The sequence below is a fragment of the Lynx rufus genome, unplaced genomic scaffold (genome assembly GCF_022079265.1).
Source record: "Lynx rufus isolate CCGP_SWC_20201006 ecotype Redwood Valley unplaced genomic scaffold, mLynRuf1.p SCAF_7, whole genome shotgun sequence".
Classification (NCBI taxonomy): Eukaryota; Metazoa; Chordata; class Mammalia; order Carnivora; family Felidae; genus Lynx; species Lynx rufus.
This window is the reverse complement of record NW_025814889.1, coordinates 88,098,951-88,121,417: the sequence shown is the minus strand read 5'-3', so window position 1 is coordinate 88,121,417 and position 22,467 is coordinate 88,098,951. Positions and strand designations below refer to the sequence as shown.

At 33.6% G+C, this 22,467-nt stretch overlaps 1 protein-coding gene across 4 annotated transcripts in view; it reads right to left on the bottom strand.

The window, feature by feature from the left end:
* Positions 1 to 434: 434 nt before the first annotated feature.
* The window catches only part of USP15 (ubiquitin specific peptidase 15), a 118,917-nt gene continuing 96,884 nt past the window's right edge, over positions 435 to 22,467 (bottom strand). For 3 of the 4 annotated variants that reach the window (XM_047066624.1, XM_047066625.1, XM_047066626.1), the window contains 14 exons: positions 21,779 to 21,952; positions 20,195 to 20,353; positions 19,891 to 20,115; positions 14,855 to 14,938; positions 14,670 to 14,764; positions 14,383 to 14,574; positions 13,366 to 13,481; positions 12,920 to 13,192; positions 12,467 to 12,537; positions 12,035 to 12,150; positions 11,265 to 11,414; positions 9,572 to 9,675; positions 5,493 to 5,581; positions 435 to 2,424 (listed from right to left, as the gene is read on the bottom strand). In XM_047066624.1, coding sequence (XP_046922580.1) covers positions 2,242 to 2,424; positions 5,493 to 5,581; positions 9,572 to 9,675; positions 11,265 to 11,414; positions 12,035 to 12,150; positions 12,467 to 12,537; positions 12,920 to 13,192; positions 13,366 to 13,481; positions 14,383 to 14,574; positions 14,670 to 14,764; positions 14,855 to 14,938; positions 19,891 to 20,115; positions 20,195 to 20,353; positions 21,779 to 21,952 — 2,031 coding nt within the window. In that variant the 3' untranslated portion in view covers positions 435 to 2,241. Of the gene's footprint in view, positions 2,425 to 5,492; positions 5,582 to 9,571; positions 9,676 to 11,264; positions 11,415 to 12,034; positions 12,151 to 12,466; positions 12,538 to 12,919; positions 13,193 to 13,365; positions 13,482 to 14,382; positions 14,575 to 14,669; positions 14,765 to 14,854; positions 14,939 to 19,890; positions 20,116 to 20,194; positions 20,354 to 21,778; positions 21,953 to 22,467 lie in introns of those variants that run through there. The other variant, XR_006959854.1, reaches the window with a different exon arrangement.

The following is a 22,467-nucleotide window of genomic DNA, read 5'->3' as shown; positions in this document are numbered from 1 at the left end:
ATTTTGAAACACTTCTTTTAGTGGGAATAAAAGTTAATCGCAGGCATTAAAAAGGAATGGTCTCTATGGACAGTTAGGGTGGAGACTACAATTTAGGGCTGGAAAAGTTAATTTGGTTTTTCTTTAAACCTCAGAAAAATGGAAAGTCTATTAAGTGGTAGATAGCAGAAAGACTGCAAGCTCTGAGTGGAGGGATGTTTGTTTACTGCTATATCTCAAGACTACAGAATAGTGATTAGTAGGTGCACAAATATATGTTTAATGCATATTTTTAAAAACTCAACTTTAAAACACATCCTTAACAGGATTTGTTTAGCTGTGACATGCTTTCCTTTCTATTTTTTAACTATATGATAACTAAAAAGTCTATCATATAGTCACCTACCCACATAGAATTTTTATCAAGATTCAGAGTAAGAAATAAAAGACTTAAATAAGGCCTTAAATAGCTTTATTGAAATCTGTATAAATAAACATGCACATTTCAAATGTAAACTCAAGTGAACTCAAGTGCAGACAAAATTTTAACCTCTGTCATGCAGGAGGTTAGTTTACATTAAAAAAAAAAAAGGAGAAAAGAAAGAAAAGAAAAGAAAAAAGGAAAAAAAACAAAAAACAAAAAACAAAAAACAAACCCAAAGCAGCTTTTAAAATACCAGGATGAAAAACCAGCTTTAATATCAAGGTATAAAGCAAAGCCATGATCAACATACCTCATTTATCCTGGTCAAATGCATTTTTTTCTTTTTTACTTTTAAATGCTAACATAAATAAATAATTTACCAAAATGTGCACTCACAGAGTGAACTTTTATTTACAATACACAATTTATAATCTATTGTATTTGATTAGTTCAAGTGAAGAACATTATACTTTTTGCTTTAATAACAGTGGGACACAAAGCAATTTCTCAGGTAGTCGATATGTGAAATGTGCCCCAGCATTTAGATTTTTCTATTAAAGGCAGTATTGTATGCCAATCGACAATACATTCTTTCAACTAGATCAAAGGGAAAAAGCAGCAAATGAAAAATGTTTCAAATGTTCACACATATTTTTGGCATCCTGGATCCTTGAATGTGGTGAACTAAAAATCAAATTCAAGGTTTGTATACTTTATATACTATACAGGTTCTGACTCTAGAACATGCAAATGCCAATTCTCTTATAACAAGTTACCTTCTGAGAAAAGCTGTAAGGCTATGGTGAATTCCATCAGGAACACACAAAGAAAGTTAACAGACCTACCTTTAAAGCCAATTGTCCATTAATGATTTAAAGGCCAGTATATGAAAAAAAAATTCTCATCTAAGCTTGATGTAATTATTACTATGGACACAGAATACCATAAGTCTGTCCTTATATGTATTATAGCAATTGGAAGGGTTAAAGGTTGCCAAATTACCAAAAAATGGGGTAGAGAAAAACAGACAGCAAAAATTTTAATTTTGGACCAACACCAGATTAAAGATATGCGTTTTAAAGCAAGTCAACAAAATTTGAATACTTAAGGAATAGATCTCAATAGCAGTAAAAAATACTTACATTTAACTGAAAAATGATTTTAGATGGAGTGTGAAATCTAGAACCTGTTTTTCACAGCGGCAGTAATATGAACATAACATTCTGGATTTTTAATGATTCTACAGAAGAAAAGAACTTTTCCAAGATTGTTTCCTGTATCATGATTTGTTTTTTTAATAGGCCCATGTTGATTACCAGGGACAGATTTGAAAATTTGGTTTTCCAAGAATACTACTGCAGTATTTATGCCACATTGATACCGCAGCTAAATATCATAGTAATATATGTGGCAGCCTAATGCACATGAACTAGATTATCCAAAAACTAAGTTCAGCCATAGTTTTCTTGCAGTATTATTAGAGCAAAATAAATGACCAACATCCACAAATTTAACATCTGTCATCAATTAACTCACATCCAAAAAATTAAAGAAAACATAATTCATCAAAACAGCAGCAAACTTAAAAGGGATTTATTTGTGATTTCCTATATATATTTAGCTTGTAATTACAAGACTGTAAATGTATTAAGAGACAATTTCTGTTAAAGTTTTCATTGTGTTTCACTTCAAGTACTGCACAAGTTAAAATCTGATAAAGGATTTACATTCGGTTATCTGAAACTCCCCATCTCAGACTTTTGTTTAATGTGGTGGGTAACCTCATCATTCATACCACCAGCAGGAAAGTCTCTCTTTTATGGCTTCTAGGACTTTCATTAGTTAGTGTGCATACAGTTTTCGTTTTCTATATCATTGTCATTATCATTGCTATCTTCATCACTTTCTAACGGGATGCCTGTGGCAGCTGAAGCACCTTTAGTTTCTCGGTCAAGAGGAAAAAAGCCAGTTCCACTGAAAGTGTCTTGTCTCTGGTAGAACAGTACATATGCTGCTTTAGACTGTTGAAACAAACAAAGGATGTCAAAATGGGCATAAGTCTCAAAGATCATATTAAGCACAGTATGGATTTTTCACCTGGTAACTGATTTTGGAGACAGGGCATAAGTCAAATAGAAAAACTGTACATGGACAAACGGAACTTATTTAAATTGGTTAAATACAAGATCACTTCTATATATAAAGGAAGAAGAGTCACTAGAATGAATATTTTTATTCTTTTAAATTAGCTAAACAGATGAATAAATGCAACTCTATCACAGATTAACCTAGTTACTGCCACATGAAACAGTTCTATGTCTGCTTCCCTCCTGTGTCTAAGGAAAAGGGAAGCTTCTTTCTAATACTCATCCCTTCCCTCTCAGTTTGCTCCAGAGTCCAGCTTTTCCTGCTGCTTTCAGGGTACTGCTCCATTTGTCACCACTGCGTATATTTAGTGATTCCAATTGGACTTCTTGGCATAAAAAACACTCATGTCTCTTCCCATTATAAATCCCTCTCCACTCTACCACCTGCTCCAGCTGCCAGGCTATAGACAGAGCCACCAAATAATATCCATTTTTCACTCTCATGCAAACCCCTATATTCAGCATGATCTGTTGCGCCCATCATTCTACTGAAATTTCAGGCTTTCACTAGGGGCAATAACCGGCTGTAAACAAATTAAATGGATACTGTTTAAAGTTCTTTTATTCAGTCCCGCTGTAGCATTTAATGCTTTACTATTTTTCTTTCCTACATCAAACAATTTTTGGCTTTCATGACACTACTTTACCATAGATCTTCTATCTCCACGGTTGCGTCTGACTTTTTTGTGGGCTTAGTAAATCCCAACTTAAAAAAAAAAAAATCATGTTCTGTCCCCTGCCCACCACTCTTTCTTACTCTGTATCTTCTCACCAGGTGACTCATTCAAACCTATGGCTTCAAGTATAAGACCAACAACGCAAAGTTATAACTTCGGCTGGTACTCACTCCTGAACTCATAATCTCATAAATCCATTTCCCTGTTGTTTATACAATACTACCACAACTTTATTTTTACTTGCTTACTTATTACTACTACCATGCTTTAAATTTAGAAATCTGTATTGCTGAAGTGACATGACAGCCTTGTTTTTGCTGGAGGCTGTAATAGCCTGCTTCTTGTCTCAAATTCCAAATTTAATAATGTTCTATTGCTTAACAATCACCTATGATTCTCACAGTTTTTAAGAAAAGCTTTAAACTGTGAAGAATGTCATTTTCCTTGATCCGACTGCCACGTTTAGCTCTAGCCTAATTTCTGCCCCATATTCCTAACAGGTATTTCCTTTCAGTAATACCACATTGTTTGCTGTTTTGCTAAATACCATGTTTTATCATGCCTCCTTGCTTTTGTAGTACTGTTTTCTTTGCTTCTTTTGTTTAATTTTTCTATTTGTAGTTGCAGACTCAGGCCAAACATCACTTTATTATGCAAACTCCCCTACACTGGTCCTATCTCCTTACACCCCACATCAGCAGAGATAGCTGTCCTTTCTCCTTATAGCCAAGATATTTAATAGTACTTATGATATAATTGGTAATTTACTTCTCTCTCATCTCTGGACTGTAAGCCTCTTTAAGTTAGAGATAGCGGTCTTTTAATCTTGTTTAGAACTGAGTCCTACATGAAGAAGGTACTCAAATACTTGTTGACTAAATGAAGTATCATCATTGTTAAGATGTAAGGTAACATTAAATACATGTATTGTATAAAAACAAGATATATTGTTTATTTGAAGGCAAGATTAGGGCAGCACTGTCAAAGACATGTTGAAAGAGAATATAGGTAATTTCAGGATGTTCTGGCTGGGAGATTAAAGAGGAAAACACGATTGAAAAGTGACAGATGAGAGCTGAAATTAGAAGTCTAAATATAAACTGGAAATGTAATTAACTTAGGCACATACAGATTTTAAAAATATTAGCGTTCTAGTCTTTCTTTTATGTTACAGCTATAGGGAGATAAGCAACAGTACATAACACACACACACACACACACACACACACACACACACACACACACACAAACTTAAAATATCTGTAGAGAAACAAGTCAAAATTATTTCATATCTCTTCACCCAATGGTGAATTGAAACTATGCCAATAACAGAGCTCAGAAATTTATTAATTTACTAAATTGAACAATATAAGTTGAAGACATTTAAGGCATTATGAACTCAAGAAAAAGCTGGTTTCTGCCCTCAACTGAAACTGGGAAATAAAGCAGTCAGTGCTCTGAACACCAAAAGAAAATCTCTACGTGGGAAATATGAGCTCCGTGCTCACAGGAGCAAATACTACATTTCTCACTCTTTATAATATCGTGGTCAAACAGTAAAATTCATAGAAGGCAAACTTTCATAGAAAAATAAACCTTTATCAAGTGAGTGTTAGCTTTCTTCTTAGAATCAACTCATCATCCCTTCACCAATCAATATTTGATAATAAAAATATGCTCTGATGGGAAGCAAAGCAAATGCCAATATTTTGGCTCCAGCTGTAGCTGGTTAACTGATGTAAATGTGAATAGATGTTACTTCCTCATTTTTCTACTATTCAGAAGATATCAAAGTAACAGATACACAAGGTTAATTAAAAAAAAATCTCTAATTTGTTTTATCTAATCATGTAATTTTGAGTTTACATGTTTAACTGTCATACAGGATAAGACTTTACTTTAAAAATCACAAGTATGGTAAGGAAGACCCTTAAAGGATTTTCTTGTTTTCTATATTAGTACTCTGATTTTAAGTAGTCAATGTCCAAAATATCTGAGCTCATTTCCCAAAGGAATAATTTTAAATTCCAGTTTTCATGTTGAAAAGTACCAGAAAAAATTTCATGTTGCAATTTATGTTTATGTTAGTGGGCAGATTTAGAAGACAAATTTCCATTTAGAGGACAATTTTACATTTCTTTAAATCAGAGCAAGTCTCTCTTAACTATTAGAATGGCTAGAATACAGACTAGAGTGTTCCATTCCATGGGCATCTTTAAAAAAAAATGGATCTTGTAATTTTCAGGAAGTAAAAGACACACTTACCACAATCTGGTCTTCAGATGCAGTTGAGACACTACTGTCATCAAAGTAGTACCATTTTCCATCATCTTTATTTTTTGCGAAAGCAGTATCTAATGAAAAATATAATCACTTCTGTGACTGGAATGATCTATGGTTTCTGGGGGGATCCTGCAAATCTTTACAATCATCTATATAAGGAATACATACTAAAGCTGCACGATAATCATGTACACAAGGCCTATATTTTACACATTCAACTGATTCCATCGATTATAGGTTTTAGCATAATTTCCTAAAATCTAAATACCTAAGATGGTTTTCAAAGAAGTTGAAATCTGTGACTTTTTTTTTTTTAATCCCAAGGACAACAGAATAGATCTATTATTTTTTAGTGCACAGAATAACAATATGAATGACAATAAATGAGAATTAACATTTATGTAGTGCTTATTGCGGATCAGGCACAAAGCTCTGTACTTTACATGTATTATCTTATTCTTTTTCTAGTTTTAGAAATGGGGAAAGTGAAGCATGAAGAGAAATTTAATGTCCAAGGGTAAAGCTGTTAATTGGCTGAGTTAACATTTAAAGCCAGGTCTGTCCCTGACTACAGAGTTTGACATTTCAAACATAATTTAAATTTTGTATTTCAGTTATTTTTATAAATATTTACAAATTTTTTTTTCAATAATACTATCCCAGTAATTTGTAGTTTTTACACCAAAAAACAAAAGTACTAAGCAAGAGAAAAATAAAAAGTGATTAATCTGTAACATTTTTAAAGATTCGCTTTATCAGGGCACCTGGCTGACTCAGTTGTTTAAGCATCCAACTCTTGATTTCAGCTGAGGTCATGATCTCACAGTTCGTGAGATCAAGCCCCATGTCAGGCTGTGTGCTGACATCACAGAGCTTGCTTGGGATTCTCTCTCTCCCTCTCTGCCCCTCCTTCACTCACACTCTCTGTCTTAAAATAAACTTAAAAAAAAAGTAAAGATTTGCTTTAAAAGTTAAAAAAAAATGCTCCCTCTCACATCCTAGGCTTTATATAAACTATCTAATAACCGAGGAAACAAAGTTACAAAATGTCCCCCAAACAATTATCTGCTGTCATAGCTTCTAAAAAGTGACACCTTATAGGCTATATCTTCTGGATAATTCTACACCTCACAAAACAAAATTATTGCTCTTTTGGGTGGATCCTAATGTGGGTTGTAAGTTTGTCAATTGAACTGAATACCAATGCACCCACAAATTAAAAGAAACATATTGCCAGGCTGAATAAAAAGACAAGGTCTAAGAATAAAATGGTTTATAAGAGACAAATCCAACAAAAAGGCACACAGAGTTTGCAAGCCAACTGATACCAAAATAAAAAAAGTCAAATACTGGTAAAAGGAATGAAACAAAAAGAGCTACCCATTTTAAACATAAGTGCAACTAATAGTGCAAAACAACTAATAAAGTAAAAATAGATAAATCAACATTTTAGTAAGAATCCTGACAAGTTCCTCCCAGAAATATAACAAATATATCAAAAATAACCAGAGATAGTAATGATTTGAATACAACTGATAAACAAGTTATTAGAAACATATAGAATTCTATGTCTGAATGAGAAATATATATATTTTTTCAAGCACACAAACATTTAAGAAACAGACCCTGTATTAAGTTAAGGCACATGGAAGCTTTAATAAACTAAGGATTAATATAATACAGGCAATATAACCAATTGTTCTGTAATAAAATTAAGACAAAAGGAGAGCTTTAAAAAAACTATGTTTTGAAAAGCAGACCATATGAGGTGCCTGGATGGCTCAGTCAGTAAGCATCTGACTCTTGATTCTGGCTCAGGTCATGATCTCATGGTTTCTGAGTTCAAGCCCTGTATCAGGCTCTGTGTTCATGGTGTGGAACCTGCTTGGGATCCTCTCTCACCCTGTCTCTCTGACCCTCCCCTGCTTGTGCTCTTGCTCGCTCTCTCTCTCTCTCAAAATAAATAAACAAACATTAAAAAAGTAAAAAGAAAAGCAGATGATTAAACGACCTTAGACTAACTGGAAATCATAAAGGAAATTAAAAAGATATATAGAATTTAAAGTCAATGAAAATACTACAACTCAAAATTTATGGAATAAAGCAGTATTTAGAGGGAAATTTAGAGCTTTAATTATAGCCTTCAAGAGAGCATGGAAAAAAAGTGAAGCAAAAGGTAATAAAGTATTCAAACCAAAAGTTAAAAAAAGAGGAATGGAGCAAACTCAAAGTAACAAGAAGAAAATATAACAAAGTGGGGCGCCTGGATGGCTCAGTTAAGTGTCCAACTTTGGCACAGGTCATGATCTCGTGATTTGTGGGTTTGAGTGCCTCACTGGGCTCTGTGCTGACAACTCAAGAGCATGAAGCCTGCTTCGGATTCTGTATCTCCCTCTCTGTCCCTCCTCCACTCATGCTCTCCATCTCTCTCAAAATAAATAAAAAAATAAACATTAAAAAAACAAGAAGAAAATATAACAAAGAAATCAGTGAGAAAGAATACATTCACATAACAAAAAGAAAAATTTAATAAAGTGAAAAGCTAATTCTTTGAGTAGATTAATAAGATAGACCTCTGGACCTAGAGAAAAGAACGAAAAAGGGACAAAGACATCGCATAACTGTATTATATATAATGATTCTCAAATAAAGTGGAATACACAGATACATTTTTAGAAAAGTAGAAAAAGCCATAATGCATACATCTTGGGGAAAAGAAAAGTGAATAGACTTCAATAATCATGACATAAATAGAAAAAACTATGGCTATGTAAAAACTACATAAAACCAGATGGTTTTACAAGTGAATTCTACTAGACTTTCATGAATAGTTAATTCCTATACTATACTATCTGCTTTAGGATGGAGAAAAAAACTATCCCAGACTGTTTTATTAGGACAGACTGTAATCTTGATTCCAAAGAAAGAATATAAAAAAATTACAAGACCATTTCACTTATGAATGAAATCTTAACCACTCTAAATAAAATTAGTTAACCACATTCAACTGTGAATTTAAACACAATTTTAAGTAAACAAAAATTAATTTCTAAACAAAACAAAACAAAACAAAACTTAAAAGGTTAAGTAGGAATGCAAAGATGGTCCAACAGAAAAATCTATCAGTTGGAGAGTGTGGACTAGTATAACTGTCCTGGAGAGCCATCTGGCAGTACCTAAATACTCTGTAACTCAGCAATCTCACTTCTGGGTATGTTGCTCAAAGAAATTCTCACACAGGGGACCATAAACAACAATTTTTATCAGTCCTGTGGTGTTAGAAAGTTAAACGCAATTTGGATGTGGACCATGAAATGAGCAGAGATAAAATATGGTAGATCTAAGTCCTAAGTGGTTAGAAGCAATTAACTAAATGGACACAAAGTAACATAGAGATGTCTTATGTGTTAAGAGAAAAATGTAAGATCTGTAACATACTGCACCGACCATGTAAAAACTAACAATGACACATGATTTATAACACATACATCAAGCATTTTAGAAAGGGGAAGGGAAGGAGAATGGAAATGGACATGAGTCCTGACCATGATGTCCCTTTACATTAAAGTGAAAAGTATGATTAACTCAATACTTTACTCCTGATGTTAAAAAAGGTTCAAAAGCTAATTCATTCATTAGTCAAATTTACTGAACAACTACTGTATGTAAGACACATTTTATATTTCCCCTTTAAAAAATTTTTATTTTAGAGAGAGAAAGGACACGAGTGGCGGAAAGACAGAGAGAGAGTCCTAAGCAGGCTTCATGCCCAGTGCACAGCAGGGGGCAGAGATCATGCCCTGAGCCGGTATCAAGAGTCAGACACTTAACCAACTAAGCTACCCTGGCCTACTGCCCCCCCATCCCCGCTTTTTTTTTTTAGAGGCTCCAGGTCCCAATGTGGAGCTTGAATTCATGATCCCAGATCAAGAATTACATGCTTTACCAACTGAGCCGCTAAGCACCCCATATTTTCCTTTTTTAGTAGTAAATATCTTAAGAAAAAAAGTCTGCAGTTATCAAGCATCATAATTTTAGCAAAATGGTAACTGTCAACTTACAGTGTCCTCCTCCCATCCCTCCATAGTGGTTTGAAACAGCAATCAAATTATAGCGGCAAGGACCTGCATTTGGATTAATTAGGAATTCTGACATATCCAGGTCACTGTTTAACAAAGAGATCAAATCAGTTTTGTTTTCTCTAAATGTCATGAATTCTATTCTCTGTCAATGTTGCTTGACTCTCATTTATATAAAAAATAGCTCTTTCACTAAAGAAATCACTAAGAACCAAAGAACTGTAAAACAAATCACACAAACACACACCCTCTGAGATGTTAACATTTTGGCAAAATTATTCTTAAAAGGTTGGGAATTTCCAAATTCTCTACTGAATGCTGTTATTCAGATTAATGTTTTTGTGCTAATACATTTAACTTTCAGTATACTAGTAAAACAGTCATCACCCTTTACCATCTGGACCCTTTTAATTTTTTAGATTTTTGAAGTCATTTTTAGTAATTATTTATTTAAGGAAGAATAAAACAATAGTGAAAACAAACTTTCACAGAAATTTTATAATAATGTGGATATATCTAAACCCAATATTTATTCTATTTTCCTGGTTTTGATTATCTATATATCCTGAGTAGGCAACATTCTTTGAAATGCAGCCAACTGTTTGTAATCTGTCATGCACAAAACTGTAACATGACCATTTTATAGCTTACCATTATTCATTTTTGGGTACTTGTGTCATCAAAAAGCAATAATGATCCTAAATTTCAAATATATCTCTCATAGATTCTAGATTATCATTACTGCTGGTTCTTCTTATACTTACACACTATTAAAATGTTATATTTTTGACAACTTTGATGATTCATAATTAAGGACAAAATTGCCATTGGTTTCTGGTAAAAAGCTGCAAAACATTTTTAACTTTATAATCAACAATCAGAATAAGCAATCCAAAGAATGTTTTCAATATTACATCATCTATTTACTTCCAGTCATCTAGTACACACACCTGCCTATGGCAGTTGTCTACTTATTAACTGTCTCAAACTTGTGGTGCATAAATATCATAAAATATAGAAGAATACTATCGATTTTCTTTTAGCAAAATGGGAGAGTGCCAAGTTATTGCTGCAAAATGTTATGTGATGAAGTCCTTCCTGGACCACGTGAATGAGAATACACTATTTCATTTTTGTCCTTATGAATGCTCTATTAAATTTAGTGAAAGCTTAAAAAAAAAAAAAAAGACTACAGAGATGCTGTCTCCAGACTTTTTAAAAAAGTGATGTAATACTCTGGACAATGCGATACATAAACTGAAGTATGACACAACAGGAATGACTGATCACACTACTGTGTCATCTTTTTAAGCAATTACATTATTCTGTTTCACATTATTCCAGTCTTCTTTAAAAAGCATACCAAGGAATAACTGATGATTAATGATGAAATAATTCCTAGGAAAAACAAAATCACTAAGATCCCACAGAGTATCTCAGATATATAAACAGGGCCAACGAACCCGTATGATAACGTAACATAAAATTACTTTTATTTTGTTGTTCAAAAAGGTGTATTTTCTTTTTGTACTTTGAAAAATATCTAAAAAGGAATAAAATTGTTACTGACCCTTACAAACTGCTAGAATGACTCACAAATACTGGATCTGATGCTACCTTATGTTTATAAAAACCTACAGCTGTCCAATGCTGATAAAGCACAATCAAAACTTACTTGATGGGAAAATCAACTAATGTATCCAATTTGTCTCTCATGTATCGACTATAAGAAAATCGTTTGAGATGTACCACAAGTACTGGAGGCAGGGACCATAAATCCAATTTCTTTGTGGCTTGCTGATGTTCTTTACAATTTGGACAATACCTAAAAATAAAGAGAAATCTTTAAAGCTTGATAGAGGTAATGAAAATAATAATTAAAAAATGCTTGGAAAGTTCTTTTATTCAGTACACCTAATATATACCAGACTGATAAACTCCTTTATCATTTTTATCTTCAAAAAAATCAGATAATGAGATAAATTAGTATGTAAATAGGTATCAAAGAAATGATGAAGGCTAGATTATTTACATTTTAGTATGCTAAAAGAACACAGAACTATGTTGAGAAATAAGCATTAGAAAATCTTAATACTTCTGGGCTCTAATGGAATTAAAGCACCACAAAACGTATGACTTTCCTAAAAAGGTTTCTATCAAAATGGCTGCACAGCAAAAAAATTCTTGGGAAAAAGTAACTAAAATTAATTATCCATAGTAAAACAGCTATTAGAGAGAATACAGTAATGAGATTAGAGCTTAACATTGTAATAATATTTTTAAAGACATTTTAATCACTTTTAACAGACTATTATCATATAAAGAAATGCTTATTATTTAAATTATCAAAGGGAATTTAGTACTTTTTCAACTTGATATATAGCACATACCTTAGTATAAATCCTTAAAACATAATTAGAAACATTTTTTAACTTTGTCTCTTACCAGGGATCTTCAGCACCTAGCTTTTCTTTTGTTGTAAAAAGCTCAATGCAATCTTTTAATTTCACAAAGGGTTTTTTAGGAGGTTTATATTCCACACTTTCATGTTTTTCAAAATCCTAAAGAGAAGTATTTCTTGAGTTAAGAGAACAAATGAAACAAAACTCATTTTAGTGATACCATCTCACTATGAATAGTAATGAAAAACTCCTAAACTTTCTCAGAAGAATTATAAAGCTTTTTTCAGCTGAGATTTACACACGTCTAAAAAACTTATGTTTACACACCTACATGGATGATTGAAACTGTTAATAGAAAGCATGTTCGAAACCAACAAGCCTTTTCTAGTCTATAACCAGCAAAATAAACACATCTGGTAGCAGCAAAGAGTGTAACAAAACAGTATGATCAACATGGGAATGAACGACGACTTACCTCAGCGGCATTTTCATCAAAATATCTTTTTTTCAAATCAGGATCCCAATCCAAAGCAAGAAAAGATCTTTCTAAGATGGAAAACATATTTCTCCTTTAAAACTTAATATGCTTTCATGTTAAAATCAACATATTTTAATATTAAGATATATACCAGAATAAACAAATAGCCATCTTTTCTACTTGCACTAGGTGATCAGGATAAATTGCTATTTCCAAGCCATTAAAATATTTAAGCAGTTAAAGAAAAAAGATACAAGACTTAAGAATAAGTCCAACCCCCATTTAATAAACAGTGATGTGTTTAATATACTTAGAAATTAAGACTTTTCATTCAAGATTTTATACAGATAGGTAAAGGTTATTTCCCATGACTGTTGAATTTCATAGTTTTCACCTAAAAAAAAACATGGTTTGCTCAAGTTCAGTGTTCAAGCCATTTTTCACACTTACCATCTAGTCTAAGCTGCCTCTCGTCAAATCTTATATGCCTGGTGTCATCTTTGATGTAGTTGATATCAGTATTGCCTAAATTGTTGAACTGGAATGTAAATAGTCTTTTTTTGTGTCCCGTGAGTTGACTTTTACAAGTTTCCTCAGTACATAATCCATTTTCAGAATCATTATCTCCTCCAACTGAATCTTCAGACTGACTGTTTTCATTCTCGGAGGGAAGTTCTTGATCCTGGCTGGATTCATCATCTGGTTCATCTGTTTCCATCTCACCTAATTTTAGACATTAGAAGTCTTTAAATAAACCCAATGCTACATTTCAAAATTAATATTAACATTATTTTTCCCAGCTTGAAGATATTTTTCAGTTCCTTAATCCCCATCTTCTTTTTTTCTGAGGCAATAATCCAAGTGAAAGGTGTTATAATTTAACAGGAAAGTCTTACTTGGTGAGCCTTCTTCATGTATGCCATTTGGGCCGTTCCCATTAATATTTTGGTCCTTACAGCAGTGTAGGGATCCTTCGGTTTCTTCGGTTTCAGTAGATATTTTGACATATCGGCTTAAATAAAATCAGAAATCAAATTTAAGTTCTATGAAGGTAGAAACCTTAAAAAAACATTTTCCATTCCTTCAGTAAAACATAACTTTTTAATGGAGTAATGCTAGTCTTATACTACATTCAAGGATAAATTCAAACTCAGGATCTAGCACCATAAGTGCAAGTGACTAATCATTTCTGTTTTGGTTGTCTATATAAAAAGAAAGACAGCAATTTGTTACTTCTAGGGTTTTAACATCTTTCTATGTTAAAAGTTTGTGGCAAATAATTTCTTGACTTAAAAAAATTACTATATAAATATCCACATTTAGATGATATGTATTATTGCCAAGATTACTCATAACTCTATAATATGATCTTTATGTATGGGTTCTGGGATTGTAACAATTCAAAGAGGTATGCAAGAAAGAATACTACATATGTCAGTTAAAAATGATAAAAGGGATCAAATGGAAGTCTTGATTATATTATAATTCAAATCAAGGTTTTAGGAAGACAAAAAAGGGGTTGCCTTAAAATACTATCAAGCATGAACGTTTATCCTTTTAAATAAAACCATCAGTAGGAGTTCTTAAACTGGCAATGTGTTTAACAAAACGAAATATCTGAAATTTGTTTTAATTTCACAGTGCTGATATGACAAGTTCCTATTTTCTTCCAACTGTAAACTTCCGGTGTAAAACAGCTAAAAGAATTCACTTTCAGGGTTTGAAATTACCTCAGTAATGTGTTTTACATGATTAAGAGACAAAATTAAACTATAATTTGATTTTTTAAGTTGCTACCTGTTTAAACAAAGTTGAGATAATATAGGGTTATCAAATTATATTCTGATAGTATGCTGCATATTTTTTATTAACTATTTTATTGTTTTGTCAATGAAGAACTGTCTGACACTTACCACATTCTCAAAAGCAGGAGATTATAGAGTTTATCTTCAGTGTTGTTTCGTGGTACAGCCATAAGAAAAGGCTGACCAAAAAGTGAGGAACCAGTATGGTGGGTATAACTTGAGTGTCTAAATTTTTCTCTTAGGCAAACAGGAATAATCACATGCTCTGTATCTTCTGTCCTATTGATATTAATTTCAAACCTGTAAGGACAAAACTGACCATAAACTCTGAAAACTTTTACATTATTTCCTCTGAATTTTTCCCAAATATTTTGCACAATGAATTTTATACTTACACATAAATATCATCCCGTTCCATAATACTACTAAGGTTTTCATCCATAGCGAATATTCTGTGAAATCTATGATTGTATATATCAGTAACTATCATCTAAAAGGAAATAAATTTCTATTAATCTGGTTTTACGTCACTGAAAAACTCAACTCCAACTTACATACTTCAAACCCAGAAACATCTTACCTTATCTGCAGGTACTCCTGACAAAGCAGACAATGCTGTACAAAGATCAAGTATGTTTCCAATTTTGGGGACAACCACTTTGTACTAAAAAACAAAAAATTATAATGAATTGATTACTTTGGAAAAAATATTCAGTAGTTGGAAATGACCTCATGTGACTTCCTCACATTCGCCTGGTATTTGGCTTACAGTGTCTGTCTCCAATCCTGCCGTCATCCTCGCCACCATTTTTCATTGGGATAATTTATCTTAGCCTTACTGTTTCTTGGCTCTTTGATACAAAGACCCACACTTACTTTCAACTGGAGTTCACTTCTTGCACCTTGTCATAAACTGGCTTCACCTCTGATATCTTAAACTCTTTTCATACTACTGACTAACCAACCACTACTTAATTTTCCTGGAAATTCATTTTTTCCTATTCTTGGCTTGCATTTAGAGCTCTAGTCCTTGTAATTCTCAATTTTCTCCAAGTTTACCAGCTTCCTACTGTCTTCATACACCTTCCACCCAGATCCCATATGATTGATTCATCACTTCAACTACTCTATTGCAAAACCTTTATTTTGTTATTCAGTTTTATTTTTGCTATACTTTCTTAGAGCTGTTTGGATATGCTGGAGGAACCTGACCAACTTTAGAGGCTGGTTTGCTACAAATTCATAGTGCCCAAGTCTCAACAGATCCTTCAACAGTTGCCAGAAATTCTGTACATCTCTTATTTGCTTTTTCTCTCATTTCTCTCAGTTACCATATAATTTACAAATCTCTCAAAAAAAAAAAAGGAAACCAGTCCCTCATTGCTTTCCCTCTAAAAATTCCCCTCTAATTATCTTTCTCCTCTGCTTTCTAAATAACATTGTTAAAAGTAATGTCTACATGGACTATCTTAACTTCCTCACTTCCCATTCACTTATCAATCCATTCATGGCTTTTGTCTTCATCTCTTTATTTAAACTGTAACCAAGGTTGTCAAACCCTGTTAGAGTTTGACCCTAGCCCTCTTCTGAATTCTATATGCTCTCTTTAGAGACTGTGATAATATATCCCAGTCTGCTTTGGCCAGTCCTGATTTAGTCCGCTGTCCTTGTATAATTATTAATAATGGCCCCTTTTATTTTTAAGAGTTCTGGTTTAGGTGATAGATTATAAGGTCATCCTAGCCTTGGGGATCTCATGCTTCTAAGATATTCACTATCATTTTCATAGACCTCACTACCCAATTTCTATCTCAAGAACAGACATCTCTTCTCTAGTCTAGATACATAAACTCAACACCTAATGAAAACTCTACCTAAATTTTCTTCATGCATTTCAGCATGTCCAGGACTACACATGATTTAAGTCATTATTAGGTCAACATATCCAATATTAAAACAGGTTTCTTCCTAAATCTTTCTTCCTATATATCCCATTAAAATAAATAACACCACTATTTCCTCAGTTTTACAACCCAGTAAGCTTGGCATCATCTTTGTATACTTGTAAACATTTTTGTTTCTTATACTCAACTGGTTCTTCAAACTGTCATCCTGACACTAATATTAAGAGTTCAAGCACTTTTCATTTGTCATCTGATCACTGCAAAAACCTCTTACATGGTCTTAGTACATCTGACCTAAGCTTTTCCAATCCAATCTTTGTACTAGCTTGAATCTTCTTTCTTTAATACAAATCTGTTTAGTAACCTTCGATGGGTGCCCTAGCTTTTAAGATGAAGTCCAACTTCCTATCATGGTGTCAAAATTCTTTGTGAGCACTTACCATATTATCTACTTATAATTTCCAGAAGTGGGACATGTCCTCTTTCACCTTTAGCTCTTTGTATATGCCAATCTCTTGGTCTACAATACCTTTATTTTCAGCTTTCACTTGTTTAAATCCTAATCATCCTTAAGGATTCAACACCGGCATTATTACCAGTTTGGGTATGTCACTCCTTCTATATACTCCTAAAGTACCTTATTATAGCACTTTTCACACTGCATGACAAACTTCTTGGGAACAAGAAACAGGAACACTTTTGTATTTCTAGCACTTTGCAGAATCTTAAGTTCCAATACATAATACATGTTCAATACAATTACTAATAAACTTCTATGACCTAAATCAACTTCGGTGATGGGAAAACTCATCAAGTAGGTTAACTCAGCTAATTTCCCTTTCCTCTCCAGCTGGTTAAAGCACATTGTTAATGATGCTATCTTTTTGTATTTGAGTTGTTACAGCCTCCAACTGGAAAAAAACCTCCCAATTCTTCTGTGCTGACCATGACTCCAACCTCTACAAATCTGTACTTTTGGTGAGAAAAAAAATCAAGTGAGAAAAGAGGTATACTAATGAAATTAATATTGCTGGAAAAATAATTTAAAATCCAAATCATGGGAGAATATTCAATACATGCCTCTGGGCTAATGTGTAATTTGAATGCAATCTGTCTCTACGTAATATAGATTATATTATTGGCATGGGAGAATACGGTCTTTAACAAATGTACTGTGGAGGAACAGAGTATATTCTTTTGTTGTGATCAATTTTTACTTGTTTTATGCTGCTCTCTCATTCCACTATACTCTTTGGCATATACTTGTAAACTTACAACTAGAGAGGTAAGGGTGTAGTTTAGCATTGCCATGGTTTCCCTCCATTGAAAAGAATGTTAATTCTATACTTATTAAAGGATGTGATTTTAGAAATGTGAACACATCTCCCCCGGTCAAAAATAAAAGCGGGTCTTTACTGGCCCTCCTTAATATTCTTAGTACTACTGAATGAAATATTGACACAAGGGCATCAGGCTCATTGACTTCAGGAAGGAAACATAAAAGCAGCAGCAAAAGAAATAGGGGGAATTTCTACAACTGAATACATGACTAGTCTCCACCACACTTTAATTACTTTGAATGAAAGGACTGTACTTTTATGATGAACACTTCATTTACTGTGCCCTTGCTGACAGTAAAACCAAACACTTTGACTAAATTAATGGTAAGACTGTAAATGCGTTAAAAGCAAATGTTTCGTATCGATTTCATGACATTGTTATTAGCTGAATTGTGTCCCCTTAAAATTTATATGTTGAAGCCCTGACCACCAATGTAATAGCCTTTGGAGATGGGGCTTTTAGAAAGTTTAGATGAGATCAAAAAGGTGGGTGCCCTTACAGATTATGTGCATACATGTGGTCTCTCTATGTAAACACAGTGAGGACAAGACAGAGTCTGCACTAGAAACCAACCATGCTGGCACTCTTGATCGTAAGACTTCTAGCCTCCAGAACCGTTTGCCAAACAGAGCTTTACACTCTCACTAGGCGTCCAACACATATTTGAATGAATAGAATTTTTGAATATTTCTCCATTAGGAATGCATTTCTGCAGCAGAACTCATGGTCTAGCAGAGAAATGATTAAGTAAACCAAAGTTATAGGGAAATTTGGTTAAGTGCAGGAAGAGAATTTTAGGAGAACTGAAGGTAGAAGAGGAAGGAACTACTTTTGTTAGGGTGGGTCATGTGTCAGAAAAGGATTAATAAAGGGAGGAAATATAGTGCTTTGCTTCACAAATTTTAAAAATAATCCTATAATACTAAGCAATGGAATCAGGCTGACAACTGATATTAAGGCCTTTTTCAGGGCTCTTGAATTGAATAACCAGTGTTTGATACTCCAAACTGTTAGAAGATTAGAACATTACTGAAGCAAGTATTTATAGCTGAACTAAATTTCTTTAATTTTTTTTTTAATGTTTACTTATTTTTGAGAGAGAGCATGAGTGGGGGAGGGGCAGAAAAAGAGAGAGAGACACAGAACTCAAAGCAGGTTCCAGGCTCCATGCTATCAACACAGAGCCCAATGCAGGGCCTGAACTCGTGAACGGTGACATCAGGACCTGAGCTGAAGTTGGACGCTTAACCAACTGAGCCAGCCAGGTGCCCCCCCTTTTTTAAAATTTTTAAATTTATTTATTTTTTTTGAGAGAGAGAAGGAGAGGGGTGAAAGGGGAAGGGAGAGAGAGAGAATCTTAAGCAGGCTCCATGTCCAGTATGGGGCCCGATGTGGTGCTCAATCTCATGACTGTGAGATCATGACTTGAGCCAAAATCAAGAGTTGGACGCTCACCCGACTGAGCCACCCAGGCATCCCAGCCCAACTAAATTTCTATTTCTCCTCCAAGTTGTTAAGATGCCTAAAAATTACAGGTATTTAAATATACCATTATCATAACATGAATCAAAATGTGTACTATTAGTTTTATTTTCAAAAGACACTAGAAAAAAAATTACAATTAACATTAAAGTTGGAAAATAGGGGGCGCCTGGGTGGCACAGTCGGTTGAGCGTCCGACTTCAGCCAGGTCACGATCTCGCGGTCCGTGAGTTCGAGCCCCGCGTCAGGCTCTGGGCTGGCGGCTCAGAGCCTGGAGCCTGTTTCCGATTCTGTGTCTCCCTCTCTCTCTGCCCCTCCCCCGTTCATGCTCTGTCTCTCTCTGTCCCGAAAATAAATAAACGTTGAAAAAAAAAAATTTTTAAAGTTGGAAAATAGGAAAAATATTTATCATAACATTGCAAAATTGAACCTCTCATTTTTTCTTTTGTAAGAAAAAGCCTTTGAGAATTTTATTTTTACAAATAATGATACTTTACACATCCCTCAGCCTTTCACAATTCTAAAAAGGTGTATTAATTTCCAAAGTATTTAGCTTATAAAATCTCTTACATATATAAACTTAATTATTGAATTGTGCTCGAGACACAAGGTCTCAACACTTAAGTTTTTGTTTTGTTTTTTTAATTTGAGAGAGAGAGAGACAGAGTGCATGCGAGTGTGGAAGAGGGGCAGGATAGAAAGAGACAGAGTCTTAATCAGGCTCCAAGCTTAGTGTGGAGTCTGACATGGGGCTTGATCCCACGACCCTGGGATCATGACCTGAACTGAAATCAAGAGTCAGACACTAGACCAACTGAGCCACATAGGCGCCCCTCGACACTAAGTTTTAATAAAAGCAACAAAGGCAAAGAAAATAATCATGACCTACCTGCATAGGTTTGGTAAGTGGATCCATTCTAACCAAATAAACTTCCAAAGTACGTTCTTTTTTCATGGGCAATGGAAGTGTCAAGTAACAAAAAGGATCAAATGTTACTGAAATCTTAGCACATTCAGGACAAACTAAAGTTGATTTGAAAAGGCCGTGAAATATATCTACTATGATAGAATCATTTCTTTTTAAATGGTTTTCCCAGGCTTCTTCAGCAACTATCTGTAAGAAAAACAGACACATATTACACAGAAATATCACATTATTGTAACAATGGTGACAATGATATTATTAAATTTACCTTATCTGGCCTTCCATCAGCATCTTTTAACTGTATATATGGTTTTTTCCTAATTCGATTCAAATCCTCATGCAGTCCATCTAATAGGAAAGCTAATAGCTCTTGACAGTCCTGCTGCTGGTATCCAGAGAACTGAGGTGCAAAACGTCCTACTTGCGTCTACAAGAAAAGCAAAAATACAAAATCAGTTACGGGAACAAAATTGATTAAAACAAATATGATTCTCATTATTTATGGATTTTATATTTGTGAATTCACTGACTCTGTTACAATCTATTTGTAACCCTCAAAACAACTTGTGGCACTTTGGCAGTCATTTGCAGATATGGTAACTACAGACACACAAGTTCATACAGATAATTACATATCTAAAAACATTTTTAACTAATCTCTAATGGAGAAATGTTGACCTGAGGAAATAACAAGGAGAAAATATGGTAGAGTTTTGTACAAAGGATTTGGAAATACTCAAACTTATTAAAATTCAATAATATTTCCGGGTCACTAGAAAAAATTACAACGCTCTCCTTTAGTTTCTGTGTATAAAAAAGAGGGTAAATTCCAGAGATAAAAGGAATGTTTGTGTTCATATATAATTTTCCTAGTCTTTGCAGTACTATTTTTTTATAAGACTGAAAAGAAATGTGAAAGGAAAGTCAGATATCAAGAGCCTGTTTACACATAATTTTAAAAGAGAATAGCTGGCAAAATGAAACTAACTAGAATCCTGGGTAAGGATTGAGAAATAGGTTGTCTAAACTAGCTTGTTCAAAGCTTAGAAAGTTAAGATAAATACAGGAGTATTTTGATTTGTTGTTTTTATGTTTTAGGAACTAGTATACAGTTAATAAAATATTGCTTAGCAGATGTCCTATATCAGCGTCATTTGTGTATATTAAAAAATGGCTGAAAGCTTCTTATTCTCTTTGAAGTTTAAAATTTCCCATAGATCTCACCTGTAAATAAATAGGAAAACTCTTTTAACTATATAAAACTAAATTTCATTCTTATTTGAATGACAAATTAAAGTTTTATTGGTTGTAAGAAACCACTTCACAAAAAAGAATGAACTTAAAAGTGTAAAGATTATATTGAAAGTAATTCATATTTAGCGCTGGTTATATAGACTAGTTTCATTTTAATAATTTTTCAAATTTACAAGGACTCTCAAAATAACCTGAGTGCTTAGACTTCAATGACATGCCCAAATTTAGCCTTTACATTTGTATAAATAAATTTATGTAGGTTTCTCATATATGTACTTATTATAAAGCAACCTGCCTATGCTCTGCTGTCTCTTTCTTGTCATTTTGTACCATAACAGTGTTTTCCAATCTTTATTTCAATATTTCCCTCCCCATCTCCCAGAGATTTTTTAGACATTTTAAAGTAATCGTCCACCACACCTCCCACCCAGAAAATTGAACAGCACTGATATACTGTGTATCTTTCTATTTGTGCTAGGTCCCTATGGAGGGCCATAAGCCAATGTAACAGCTATGATTTTTCAGGGCTTCCCCCAAAGAACACATTTTTGTTCTGGGGGTCATATAGCCCTAACGAAAATGTATTAACCATACTAACCTTAAAGGCTCTTGGCGTGACATAGCTAAATTTTCCAGACCACATTTGTTTGATCAATTCAGCGTAAGATTTAGCTATTTCACCTCTCATTCCTAAGGGATTGTCAAAATTGAGTTCTTCTTGATACTTATCATTGAGGAAATATTCAGTAAGTGGAGGAGTGTTGCTCAAACACTGCAAAGAATAAAACACATTTTCAAGTAAAAGTAACCACAGGTTAAACATGTAAAATGAAGAGAGAAACAAACGGACTTGCCATAATATATAGAGAAAAATTTAAATGATGGCCTCATGAACTAATAAATAACTGGTCAAATGAACACTCAAATGATGCACTCAACTATTCATTTCCCAAATTTCAAATCAATTACTTATAATAAATGAAAATGCTATTATTTGTTGCTGTAAAATCTGCATTAATTTTAACCACAGCAAACTACCTGTTAAATGGGAGAGAAGCTCAGAGTTTTCTTTCCTTCTTTTACTTGATTGGTAGAAATTATGGTTTGTCTACTCATCCCAGGCACCTGCAAATTAGCCTGAGTAGGTAAAAACTGAGATAGAGTGCAAGCAAGAAATTAACTTTAAAGAGGTATTTATTGCTTCCATTGTCAATTCCTTATGAAAGAGCAGCCTTTACATTTTCCATTTGGTCAACCAATTTTAGAAGGGACAGTACAGATTCGCTG